At 36.7% G+C, this 13,649-nt stretch overlaps 1 protein-coding gene across 2 annotated transcripts in view; it reads left to right on the top strand.

Moving 5' to 3' along the window:
- The window catches only part of LOC115257976 (bestrophin-2), a 105,289-nt gene that overhangs the window by 55,962 nt on the left and 35,678 nt on the right, over positions 1-13,649 (top strand). For both annotated transcript variants that reach the window (XM_029857932.2, XM_029857933.2), the window contains exon 2: positions 4,736-5,677. In XM_029857932.2, the coding sequence (XP_029713792.2) occupies positions 5,607-5,677 (71 nt within the window). In that variant the 5' untranslated portion in view covers positions 4,736-5,606. The remainder of the gene's footprint in view (positions 1-4,735; positions 5,678-13,649) is intronic.

Genomic DNA, 13,649 nt, shown 5'->3' with positions numbered 1-13,649 from the left:
CATGAATTTCCGAATGAATTCCTCCAGGAATTGTACGAAGGAATTTCTAAAGAATTTTCCGAAGGAATTCCTACATGAATTTCCAAAGGAATTCCTCCAGAAATTTTCCGACGGAATCCCTCACGAATTTCCGAAGAAATTCCTCGAGGAATTTTCGGAGGAATTCTTCCAGGAAAACCGAAGGAATTCCTCCAGGAATTTTGCGAAGGAAATCCTAAAGCATTTTCCGAAGGAGTTCCTCCATGAATTTTCGAAGGAATTGCTCCAGAAATTTTCCGAAAGAATTCATTCACGAATTTCTGAAGAAATTCCTCCACGAATTTTCAAAGGAATTCCTCCAGGAATTTCCTGAGAAATTCCTACATGAATTGCAATCCTGCAGGAATTTCCAAAGGAGATCCTCCAGGAATTTTCAAAGAAATTCCTTCTGCAATTTCCGAAGGAATTCCTCCTGGAATTTCCGAAAGAATTCCTTCATAAATTTCCGAGGGAATTCCTTCAGGAATTTCCGAAGGAAATCTTCCAGCAATTCCCGAAGGAATTCCTCCTAGAATTTCCGAGGGAATTCCTGCAGTAATTTCCGGTGGATTTCCTCCAGGTATTTTCAAAGGAATTTCACCTGGAATTTTCAAAGGATTTCCTGCCGGATTTTCCGAAGGAATTTTTTCATGAATGTCCGAAGGAATTCCACCAGGAATTTTCGAAAGAATTTCTCCAGGAATTCCTTCACGAATTTCCGAAGGAGTTCCTCCATAAATTTCAGAAGGAATTCCTCCAGGACTTTTGCGAAGGAATCGCTCAAGGATTTTCTGAAGGAATTCATCCATGAATTTCCCAAGGAATTCCTCCAGAAATTTCAGGAAGGAATTTCTCCAGTTATTTCCGAAGGAATTACTCCAGGAATTTCCTAAGAAATTCCTCCAGGAATTCCCGAAGGAAATCCTCCACGAATTCTAGAAGGAATTCCTCCAAGAATTTCCGAGGGAATTCCTCCAGGATTTTCCCGAAGAATTCCTTCATGAGTTTCCGGAGGAGTTTGTCCAGGAATTTCCGTAGGAATTCCTCCAGGAATTTTAAATGGATTTTCTCCTGAATTTCCGAAGGAATTCCTCTACGAATTTCCAAAGAAATCCCTCCCGGAATTTCCGTAGAAATTTCTTATGGATTTGCCTTAAAATACCTCCAAAAATTTCCGAATGAATTCCTCCGAAAAAATTTGACGGTTGTCCTCAAAAAATTTCCTTAGGATTTTCTCACATAATCCCCAAACGTGTTTCTGAAGGAATGTGTGAAGAAGTTTCTCAAGTTTTCGTAGGAGTTCCGCAATACATTTTTGAAGGAATTTCTTGAGGAATTTCCGAAGAAACTTCTCAAGGATCTTTCGCTGGAATTCCTTGAGGAATTTCGTAAAGATTTATAAAAAAAACGAAAAAAATGCTCAACGAACTTACCAAACAATTTCTCACGAAATTTCCGAAGGTATTCCATAAGATATTTCAGACATATGTCAAAAAAAAAATCCAAACGAACTCCTTTAACAATTTCCGAATATTCCTTATCAAGGCATTTTTAAAGGAATTCTTCAAAGAATTTCCGAATGAGTTCCTCTAGGAAATAAAAAAGCACAAAAGGCATTTCTTCAGGAAATTCCGAAATATTTTTTCAAGGAAGTTTTGAAATATTTTAAAAGAAATTCCTTATGGGATTTCAGAAGGGATATCTCATGAGACTTTTAGTGGAATTTTGTCAATATTTTCGAAAGAATTGCTTCAGGAATTTGGGAAGGAATTCTCACAGAAATTTCCGGATGAATTCCTCCAAGAATTTTTGAAGGTATTCCTCAAGGTATTTTCGGAAGAATTCCTCACGAAAACTCCGAAGGAGTTCCTCAAGGAATATTCTAAATCTATTTCAAAGAAATTCCTCAAGGAATTCCCGAAGAATCTTCTGAAGGAAATCGTAGAAGAACTCTCGAAGGAATGTCTTATGGAATTTCTCAAGGAGCTTTAGAAATGAAGGAATTCCTCAAGAAATTTCTGAAGAATTTGTCAAGGAATTTCCGGTGGAATAAATGAATTTTTTTTAATTGATTCCTTTAAAAATTTCCGAATGCATTTCTCTAGCAACTTCCAAAGATATTCATCCAGGAATTTCCGAAGGGATTCCTTTAGAAATATGCAATGAATTTTTCCCGGTAATTCCGAAGGAATTCATCAAAGGATTTTTCGAAGAAATTTCTCCAAAAATTTCTTAGCGTATTCCTCAAGCAAGGAATCTTAGTTTGATTGAATTTTTGAAAGAATTCCCGGAGAAGTTCTTAAAGTATTTTCTGGAGCTTCTCAAACGGATTTCTGGTGGAATTAAGAATGATATTTGTAAAGAATTACTGGGGAAATTCTCAAAAGAATGCCCGGTGAAATTCGTAATATAACTTCTGGAGGAATTATTGAAGAAACTTCTGAAGACATTCCCAACGGAATTACTGCAAGTTTTCCGAAGGTAATTTCTGCTGGAATATCTACATTAAAATAACCTGGAAAAATATTAAAGAATTTTTTGGAGAAACTGCTGGATAAATTCAAATTCATGATGGCATTTTTTAAGAAATTCCTGAAGCAATATCTTGAGGAATTCCTCAGGATTATAATCATATACGATTCTTCCATTGAACCATTCCTGTTAATCACCCATATTTCATACTTCACTTATATTTTTTTTAAATTATGAAGTATTTGAACTCCTTGTTACTGCAAAGTGGTTTTCAGTGTAAGGGTGCTCGCCCCCCCCTGGTCGAAAAGCTGGCTACGCCCTTGGATCATAATAGCCAGGCTTTTTGTGTCATGTCGCTGCAGAGATTCAGAATTAACCTTCTCACCATACAAAAATTGAACTCATTACTACAATCTAGTACTTCACTGATTGCGTCCTATTGGTGGAAATTCGTCCTGTTTTAGGCGCAAAATAAACCAAACATGTTTCTACGCATGTCGTTTTTTAAGTTTGGATCACTAGCTTTGTTAACAATTCAGAGAAAGAGCATAAAATGTGAAATCATCTAAAAAAAAATGCTCTCTTAGTTTAGGAAAACATGTAATTCCTGATTGAGCCTTAATTCATTTTTATTTTCCATACCATCACGTTAGTTTGCAAATTTTGGGTGGAAACTGTATTAATATTCTGCAATAGAACATTTATCATTTAGAAATCTGAAAAATGCTGCTCAAGATCAAAATTAGCTCTTCACATTTCCATCTGCAACATCCAGAAATCGAAAGATCTGAAAATTACTGTTCAAGATCAAAATCAGTTTTTTGACACATTCATCTATAACATCCAAAAAATGTAAGATCTGAAAACTACTATTCAAGATCATAATTAATTCTTTCACACACTCATCTACAACACGGGACCAACGGGACCAAACCAACACAACTACCAAGACTCGCAAACACCTTGGAAAACGTAGAACTTGATGCTCTTGTTACCTCTTATATTCAGATATGAGTCGCAGTGCAGTGGTAATGTCACTGCTCATAAACCCGAAGGTCATAAGTTTGATTCTGGTCGCGGCCATTTTTCTTTTTTTTTACTCTAATCCATCTGTCAGATCATTTTATGATATTGATTAGATGTGCTACAGCCCAGATGTCCCCAGAAATTAGTCTGATCTTATGCATCAAAACGAGATATTATTATGTTCTTCCCCATACTAATTTTTGATCTTATTTTTGATCTTTTATCTCTTATGTCAAACAAACCAATAGCTAATTATGATCTTGAGTACTTCACTGAGGAATATCAAATGATGATATTGTTCTGATTTTTACTTCTACTCGGGAAGTAGGTCATGATCCTAGTGGGAGAGGGGATTGTTAAAGTGTGACGTGCAGCATTGTTGTACTGTGTCAATACGGATTCCCATAGACATGATTCAGCAAATAGTATCTTTCTAAATTCTAAAATTAATTTTCAACATTTTATGGGTGCATTAAATAAGCTGCTGAAATGCACTCCGCCAAAGCAATATGGCGAGTTAATTTTTACTACAAATGCCTTAATTTTCACTCGTAAAATGATAGGTAGACTGAGGCGCGTTGATAATACGGAGCTAAAATGCGTGGCAGTGACGAATGTGGTGACTAGCTGACTAGTTGTCGAAATCGCCATTTTTTAAGTCGACTATAAGTTGTATCTTGGTTATAATTCGATTGCGTATTAAAACCGTTTATATCACAAATGGATGCTTTGTATTGGCTCCACCTCTTGCGCTTTTTTGGTTGCAATTTAGTCGTTAATAAGACGGTTGGTTCAAATGGCATAACTTTCAATATAGTTGCATACAATTTAACTTATTAATGTCCAAGTGTGTTGCTTGGGTATGATTGAACTGAACTTCTATGACTACCAAAACGCACTATACTAAGTTTGAAATGTACCCGATGCATTTATTACGAGTGTAGATATGAAAGCTCTAACTTAAGAATGATTTGGATACTCTGAAGAATCGCCATTGATGAGGAGTTAGTCTCTCATACTCTGATTTACATGTATGGATTAGTTCTAACATGCATACTTTAGTAATATCCTATTACAGGTAAAGGCCTTACAATCAGAATTCATGACAGGGCGAGTGTTAATCACAATTAATTACAAAATTATCTATTGCGAATTCAATGATTTATCCAAATTCAAATTTAAGCTAATGCTAATTATATTTTTTTTTCTTTACTTGCAGAAATTCTTCCATCTGTGTCATCGCCCCTCGGCCAAGCTCCGAAGAGCAAGCAATTAAGTTCAATTCAAGGAAGTTGTAGCTGAGTGCTTCATAGATAAAAATACAAAGTGCAAAAAAAAATCTTCATATTGATTCATTCAAAATTTTCGAAATTGCGTTCCGACTAATCTCCGAACAAAGAAGCAAATGTGAATCCCTCGAACCAGGTTTGTGGGAAAACAAGAAATATTAAATCATCACCGACGACGACAACGACGACGTGCATACAACAGCAAAAAAACGAAGCTGCAACATCACCAGCCATGAAAAAGAAACACGCAGTCCAACAAGCATCGATCTGAAGAAATCCGACATCATCGCCAAACAGTCGATGTCGTGTCATGCAAAATCAGTGTCGTCGACGACGACGAAGAGGACACCCGTCTGCGACAAGCGGCAAGCCGGTTAGTGGTGGGGGCAACCGTTGTTGTCGCGTGTATAGTGTGATGAAGTGAAATTTTCAAGTTTGCTAAAAATAAAATATTCAAAGCCATCGAAGAGGTTGAAACAGTGAATTCGATTGTGTCTTAATAGGTGCCGTCGTCCGTGCCATTCGACTCGAAGGTCCCAACCCAAACGCCGTGAATAGGGGGTCTTTTGAAAGTGAAAGAAATAAGCACCCTCGCGAGTGTGGTTAGCTTTCGGAATAAAGGAAGGATGTGATCAAAAATATGTTGTTAGATGTGTAAGGTACAAACGAGTGAAGTGCAATTGATTGATTGATTGATTGTTCGGGGGCCATCGGGTGAACGGAAAACCCAACTTGTTAACGATCGATGAAATAGGAACCTCACCTTGGGAGGAGGAGAAGTGGCTGCAGTAACACGCCAAGATGACCATTTCATATTCTGCCGAAGTGCCCAATGGCAGCAATTTCGGATGTTTCTGGCGCATTCTTTGGAAGTGAGTACCATTTTATTCATAATTAACTTTTTGTAACTCAAATTACGTAATACAAACGAGAAATCAGCCATTATATTGAAAATTCGGAGAGGTCGTCAAAAACATGTTCACCTTCTCACATGAAAAGTATACAGGGTGCGGCGGGAAAAAATGCGAAAACTTCTAAGAGCTGTCACTGGCTTAATTTGGGGTACAAATGACTATTTTTTCGTGACAGTGTGTCAGTCAATGTATAAAAGAAATATATTTGATTTTTAACTTATGATAATATAAGCCGGAAAAGTGAGTATCCAAAAACTTCGCGCCCAATGGTCATAAGACGGAATGACTAATAGTTATTTATGTAACGAGTTGCAAAAAGTTGATTTTTTCAGCACGAGTCGTAACGAGGCTTGCCGAGTTGGGTAAATACGAAGAGTGCTGAAAAAATCGAGTTTTGCAACGGGTTCCATACAAAATTTGAGTTGCATAATGTTCATAATGCAACTCAAATGAGTTGCATTATGAACATTATGCAACTATTTTTCTTTACGCAACTCATTTCAGTTGCATAATGACCCAGTACGGAAAAGTAGGTCATTATGATACTGAAATGGGTAGTATTAAATAGAAATTATGATACAGAATTGCATAAAAAAAATACTATAATTCAATGAAAATTCAAGGCATACTAATCCAGAGCCATGTAGTTTTATATTCAACAAATGATGATGATTTTCATTTTCGTCCTGTAATGGACTATGAAATCATAAATGCTATTTTTGATATCAAGTCCAATGCTGTTGGATTTGATGGCATTCCCTTCTAGTTTCTGAGGATTATTTCCTCTTTTGCATTGCCTGTATTTGAGCATCTTTTCAACCCAATCACCGTTTCTAGTAAATTGCCTACTCAATGGAAATGTACTAAGATTGTAGCAATAAGTAAAAAACCAAACGTAGAAGCTATCTCAAACCTTAGACCAATTCGCTTGCTGCCCACAATATCTAAATTTTTTGAAAAATTAATCAAGATCACAGACTACGTTTCCAGAATGAACTACATTCATAGTTTCCAATCTGGTTTTAGAAAGCATCATAGTACTGATACTGCATTATTAAAGGTTCATGACGACGTTGCAAAGGCAATTGATAAAAATGGTGTAACTATTTTATTATTGATTAACTTTTCAAAGGCATTTGATCGTGTGGTTCATAGTAAATTAATAAACAAGCTTATTTCTCTGTACAATTTCTCCAACTGTTCTGCAAAACTGATCGGTAATAATCTGAGCCAGCAGAGTCAAGCGGTTTATCGCAATGGGGAGCTGTCTGATTTTAGACCATCTATTTCCGGTGTTCCCCAAGGGTCCGTTCTTGGACCAATTCTTTTTACACTCTTTATAAACGATCTCCCAACTGTTTTGGATTTTTGTTCTGTTCATATTTTTGCAGATGATGTGCAAATTAATATTTGTACTGATGGAAACATTGCTTTGATATGAGGTTCGTGGGTATTCGCATGAATCCGAAAACTTATGAAATGGTCCAAAGAAAATCTTCTTCCGCCTAATCCCGATAAAACTAAAGCGATGTTAATATCCGAACTAAGAAATACTTCACTACTACCTCAACTCCTAATTGATGGTGTTGAAGTTCAATTCATCGATCGTATAAATAATTTGGGTGTTATCTTTAAAAATAACTTAGATTGGGATGCTTATATTAATATGCAATGCTCCAAAATCTACAGATCATTAAAAACATTAAGTTTAACGACTACACACTGTAATTCTGCCATTAAACTGAAACTTTTTAAATCTTTAATTTTGCCTCATTTTCTGCACGGTGATTTCATTTTCACAAATGCGTTAGCTGGATCAATGGATAGGCTAAGAGTTGCGTTGAATGCCTGTGTTCGTTATGTTTACAATATCTCTCGTTGTTCACACGTGTCTCTCTTGCAGAAAAACCTTTTAGGATGCCTTTTGTTAATTTTTATAAGGTACACCGGGGCAAGTTGAAACGGGTGGGGCAAGATGAAACAGCGGGTTAAGATGATGTTATCCAATGATGGTAAACAGCTTGAATGCCGTAACACATAGTTTTTTTTATTCAAACAATCTTTTGGCGAAAGAAAATTTCCAAATTGTATTGAAAACTATTTCAAAACTTCGTGTTTCATCTTGCCCCACCCGTTTCAACTTGCCCCGGTGTACCTTAGATGGTGTCAGGCCATTCGGCCGAAGGTCATTAGGCCGAATGGTCATTAGGCCGAATGGTCATCAGGCCGAATGGTCATTGGGGCTTCTTCTTGCCGTTACGTCCCCACTGAGACAAAGCCTGCTTCTCAGCTTATTGTTCTAAGAACACTTCCACAGTTATTAACTAAAAGCTTCCTCTGCAAATGATCATTTTGCATGTGTGTATCGTGTGACAGGCACGAAGATACTTTATTGATGCTGAATCTACTGATATTTTACCCATAAATTTTTCCTTCTTTTAAATATAGGCTGTTCTTTCTAGTATCATTCTTAAAATAGTTTTTGGCGCTGAAACTGCTGATATTCAATTCATAAATTTTTCCTTATTTAAACATAGGCTAATCTTTCTAGTTTCATTGTTAAACTAGTTTTTGGCAAAAAATGTTGGAAAAGGTAAAAACAACGGCTAACTTTCAATTCGTCCTGATGACCATTCGGCCTAATGACCTTCGGCCTAATGGCCTTCGGCCTAATGACCCAGCATCGGTTTGGGCTGAACAGTTGATCGATTGGTCACCACCAGCGGGTCACCAATCGATCAACTTTTCAGCGCAATCCGTCTTTGGTTCCTCAGATTTGTGTTCTTGAAAATTCAAGGTGTGGCTTGAAGTTACATTAAGTGACATGAATTGAAGTGAAATTTAGCGACCCGTTTATTTATTTACTTTTTTTGGTTTGATAATACTGATTGTCTTTAGAATTAAACTATACTGAAAATTAAGGTTTTTATCCATAATTTTAAAACCTTGTTTACTCGAAAAGCACTAGAAATTTCACCAAGTATTTCTCCAAGAGAACCATTTCAATCTTATCATACAATTTTACCAAATAGCAAGCTTGATTAAATGGCTGAATGCTTCAAGAATTCCTCCCACGATTTCTTCAAAAATTCTAACAGATACTTCTGCAAGGATACATTAACGATTTCCTCCAGGATTTTTTTCCATAGCTTCCTTCAGTGATCCATCATGGATTACTTCAGAGATTTTTCAAGAATTCTTCTAGGGTTTCACCAGACATTCCTGCGGGAAATTCTTCTGGGATAACTTTAGTGGTTCCTCCAGTAATTGTTTCATTTTTTTTTTTGAGGATTCCTTCAGTAATTTCTCCAGCGATTCTCACAGGAATGTCAACAGAGATCCTTTTAGTTATTTCTGCAAGTTCCTTCAGAGATCAAGAATTTCACTAGAGATCAGTTTGTAATAATTCGAAGTAGCAGGAATATTTTCCAGAAACCCTTTTCAGAAAATTTACCAGAGATAATATAGAAAATAATCCGGGAATTCCGTAAAACGTTGTACAAAACATTCTTTCAGGAGTCCATCCAAAGATTACAACAATAACTCGTACAATTCGAAATTCTTCCAGAAATTTGTTGAGAAAGCTTTCCTGGGATTTCCAAAGGATTTTTTCATGGAACTGTTTCCGGGATTCCTCATGGGATTTCTTCTGGAATTCCTTCAGGTTTTCCTCCGAAATTTCCTCAGGGGATTCACCCAGGAATTTCTTCTTTGTTTATTTCAGGAACAGCTCCAGGGATTATTTTAAAAATTCCTCCGTGAATTACCACCAGGAACTCTTTTTAGAATCCCTTCAAGGATTCCTCTTGGAGTTCTTTCAAGAACTCCTCCAGGAATTAATCCAGTACTTTCTCCAGGGACTGTTAGGGATTTTTTTAGGAATGCCTCTTGGAATTGCTTCCAGGATTCTTTCTGGGGTTTCTTCAGGAACTGCTACAGGGATTCCTTAAGCAATAGCTGCACGAACTCATCTTAGGATTTATTTAGGATTTCTCCAAGAGTTTCATCTGTGATTTCTTCAGAAATTCTTCCTGGGATTCCTCCAGGAATTCCTCAAGGGATTCCTCAAGTGATTCCTCCAGGAATTATTGCGGGCATTCCTCTGGAAGTAGCTGCAGGGATGCCTCTAAAAAATCCTCCAGGAATTTCTACAGAATTTTTTTTTTTATCTTTATTTAAGAGACTTTCAGATCTCGGTTAGTTCGTCTCTAGTCTCCCTCTCTACAGAAATGTCTCTAGAGATTCCTCTAGAAATTCTCCAGAAATTCCTCTGAGAATTCTTCTAGAGATTTCTCTAGGAGCTTCTCTAGAGATTCCTCCGGGAATCCCTGGAGGCGTTCCTCTAGGATATCCTCCAGGGATTCCTCCGGGAAATCCTTCAGGGATTCCTCCTGTGATTCTTTCTGGAACAACGTATTATAAAAATTCCTCCAAAGATTACCCCAGGAACTCTTTTTAGGATTCCTTCAGGAATTCCTCCTTGTATTCTTTAAGGAACTCCTCCAGGAATTAATTCAATACTTCCTCCAGGAATAGTTTAGGTATTCCCATGGGAATTCTTCTTGAAATTGCTTTCTGGATTCCTGCTGTAGTTTCTTCAGGAATTAATATAGGGATTTCTTCAGAAACTGCTACAGAGATTCAAGAGTTCCTCCATGCATTCCTCCAGGAATTCCTCTAGGAATTCCTCCATGAATTCCACCAGGAATATCCTAAGGAATTCCTACAGGAACTAATCCAGGAATCCTAGGTAACTCAATTTTATATACGTTGCGAAGCATTTTTATTCAGTCGTTACAATAAATTTACAATTTCGTGCAAATATGTAGCTGGCACCTCACTTTTTTCACCGACGGGCACGAAACTCCTATTCTTAAAATCACTGTTTAATGTACTACCAAATTCCCGAGCACTCTAGAAACTTGATCAAATACTTAATATTGTCTCCTCTTTCGACTGATTGCTTGTTTCACTTGGAAAAAACACGAAATTTTCATTTTTGTGGTCTCAAATCCGATGAATCTTCGAACGTGGTCCGCAAGAACTGAGAAGACTACCGTTACACTGAGTGCTGTTGTACAGCGCGGCGTGAAATTAGTCAAACCGCTGTCTACATTTTTCGTGAAAAAGGATAGTCTATTTGCATATCTATTAAAAAATAAATAAAATGTCGTTCTTGAAATGCATTCAAAAGTGATATAAAGATGAAACAGATTTTTATTGCTTTTTACGATTTGTTTTACATTGGCTACCGTCACCCCATATCACGGTAGTTGCCTGCGGTAAGAGAGTACACTGAAATAAATTTTGTTGTTGTTTCCACCGAATCCATGGTAAAATTAAGAACTGTACCAACAATTTTCAACCGAATGCAAAATTCTGTTAATTGTACTGAAACATTGTCAATATGTATTACCATGCGTGAAGTACCATTGACTAAAAACATTCTTGATGTTACTATTTTGACAATGTATTTTTGACCATGTTTATCTAAGACGCGCAACATTCAAGTCTACATGGTATGGAGCGGATCTGGTGTGATGGATAGAACACTTGACTATCACGCCGAGGACCTGGGATCGAATCCCACTCCCGACAAACTCACAAAATGTGAGTTCTTCCTTCGGAAGGGAAGTAAAGCGTGGGTCCCGAGATGAACTAGCTTAGGGCTAAAAATCTCGTTAATACAGATAAAAAAAAAGTCTACATGGTCGAAATTACAATGCCCAAATAGTAGAACCAAGAATGTTTTTAGTCAACAGTAATACACCTCGTCCTTTTTTTACGTCCATGATTGGCTAAGCGACAAAAAATTTTACCGCTAAGACAATCAGCAAACTCAACAGTTTTATATTTTTTAAAGAATCTTCGTAATTAGGAGAAGTGTACAAAAATATAAAAATGTGTATTTTGATCATTATTTTGGAAGTAGAATTTTTTTTCGCTAAGCTAATAGTGGACGTAAATTAAGGTTTAGGTGTACACGCATGGTAATATTGACAATGTTTCAGTAGGGTGGATGTACCAATTATGGCACTACTAAGGAAAACTACTTGTACAAAAATAACGAGAAGACCAACGAATGTCATCAATATATTATAAGATAGCTTAGTTTTGATACATCACATGAAAAATATAAAAACGGAGCCAAAACTACTTTTAGTATTTATTACAGCGTTTGCCAATGATAGGAACCCTGTACTAATTATGGTTACATTTTTTAACTTCGGTTCCTTTTCGCACTATTTGCATGCATTTCTTATGGGATTAGCCATAATTGGTACACTATGTATGTATGTATGTATGTATGTAGGTAGCCACCATCCTAGCTTGAGTCTTGCTCTGCATGCAGTTCCACTTAACAGTAAAGATAAAATTTCATTATCACTTTGAATTCAACATACCGCTGTATGAAGGACCAAAAGGGGGTGTGGCGGACCCGTAAGTAGAGACACTTACGCGAAATCCGCGGGTTTATGAGAATCTCCTTCCAACAGTATGATCCAACAAGGTGAATAATGAAATTCACATTACTTGTCAAGCTTTCTACGGGATGGTTTGTTATAAGAAGAGCGCGTCAAATCCATTGCAACTGTTGGGATAGAAGAACCCATCTACAAGGATGTTATAGTTACTTCTCACCACACTCCGGCTGGCAATCCACTCCGTCGTACAGTTACAACTTCAATGATGCCCTGATGCACCCTCCCAATCCCATATAGTTGTATAATCAATGGTACAATTTATTATGGTAAAATATAATATTGAAATATGGTATAATCAATATAATTGAATAATGAAATTTAATAATTTAAATTCAATTTAGCGAAGATAATTTTAATAAGCATTATTCGCTGGCGAGTCCTTTCACGACCTAGATGATAGAGTAGAGAATAATTATAGCAATAAAATGTCAACGCAATATTATATATAGTTAAAAAAGGAACATAATTTAATGGAATGTCTTGTGGAATGTACTTTAAGTTGTATTATGTTTGGAGATGAACCAGCCTCGGGTTGAAAACCTCCCTAATAAAGCTAATAATAATAATAATAATAATAATAATAATAATAATAATAATATTATGTTTAGTACATGGCAAAGGTTATAAAATAAAAATAATAATATTAGTCTTCTGTCTAGTCTATCGCTGAATGAGGGTCCAAATGTGTGTTTGTGTGTCCGGACATGGTGCCTGAATCCTCCCAAATGTATGATTTAACAGGGCGAATAGAAATCTGCAAAAGTAGTGGAATTTTTCGACTGGGTTGCTAATTAAAGTTAAATGTTTATATATGATAAAATCAGTATAAAATATTTGTGAAATGTAATGTATTACCATGACATAAGGCATAAATCTGAAGATTATTTGAATGATTATTATTCGCTGATGAGTCATTCTACGACCTAGATAGAAAAGTTGAACATTGGCATAATTGATGATAAATTATTAATAATAGAATATAATATTGCGACGTATATAATGATTATAAGGCGCCGTCCACAAATTACGTAACGCTCTAGGAGGAGGGGGGAGTATAGCCAAGCGTAACGGCCCATATACAAATTTTCAGGGTTTCATACAAAAAAGCGTTACGGAGGGGGGAGGGGGGGGTTCGAAAAAGCTCGATTTTAGCGTTACGTAATAAATGGACGCTGCCTAATGAATATTCTAATATTCTAACTGTGGGCTTCGTGGTCGTGCGTTGGGCTGCGCCAGCCGTTTTAGCGTATTGTAAGTCATGGAGTGTGGGTTCGATTCCCACTCCAGTCGGAGAAAACTTTTCGTCGAGCGAGAAATTCTTCATTGGGCCACTGGTTGACGCATTCGTTGTCCGTTGCCTAATGAAAGTAATATTCAGTCTGTATGCCTCTGGCTGACGACGGTGTGAAGTGTCTATTTAATATTACTCGGGGACGAGCACGATC

The sequence above is a fragment of the Aedes albopictus genome, chromosome 2, assembly GCF_035046485.1.
Source record: "Aedes albopictus strain Foshan chromosome 2, AalbF5, whole genome shotgun sequence".
Classification (NCBI taxonomy): Eukaryota; Metazoa; Arthropoda; class Insecta; order Diptera; family Culicidae; genus Aedes; species Aedes albopictus.
Note: the sequence above shows the minus strand (reverse complement) of the source record. Positions and strands in the feature narration are given on the sequence as shown.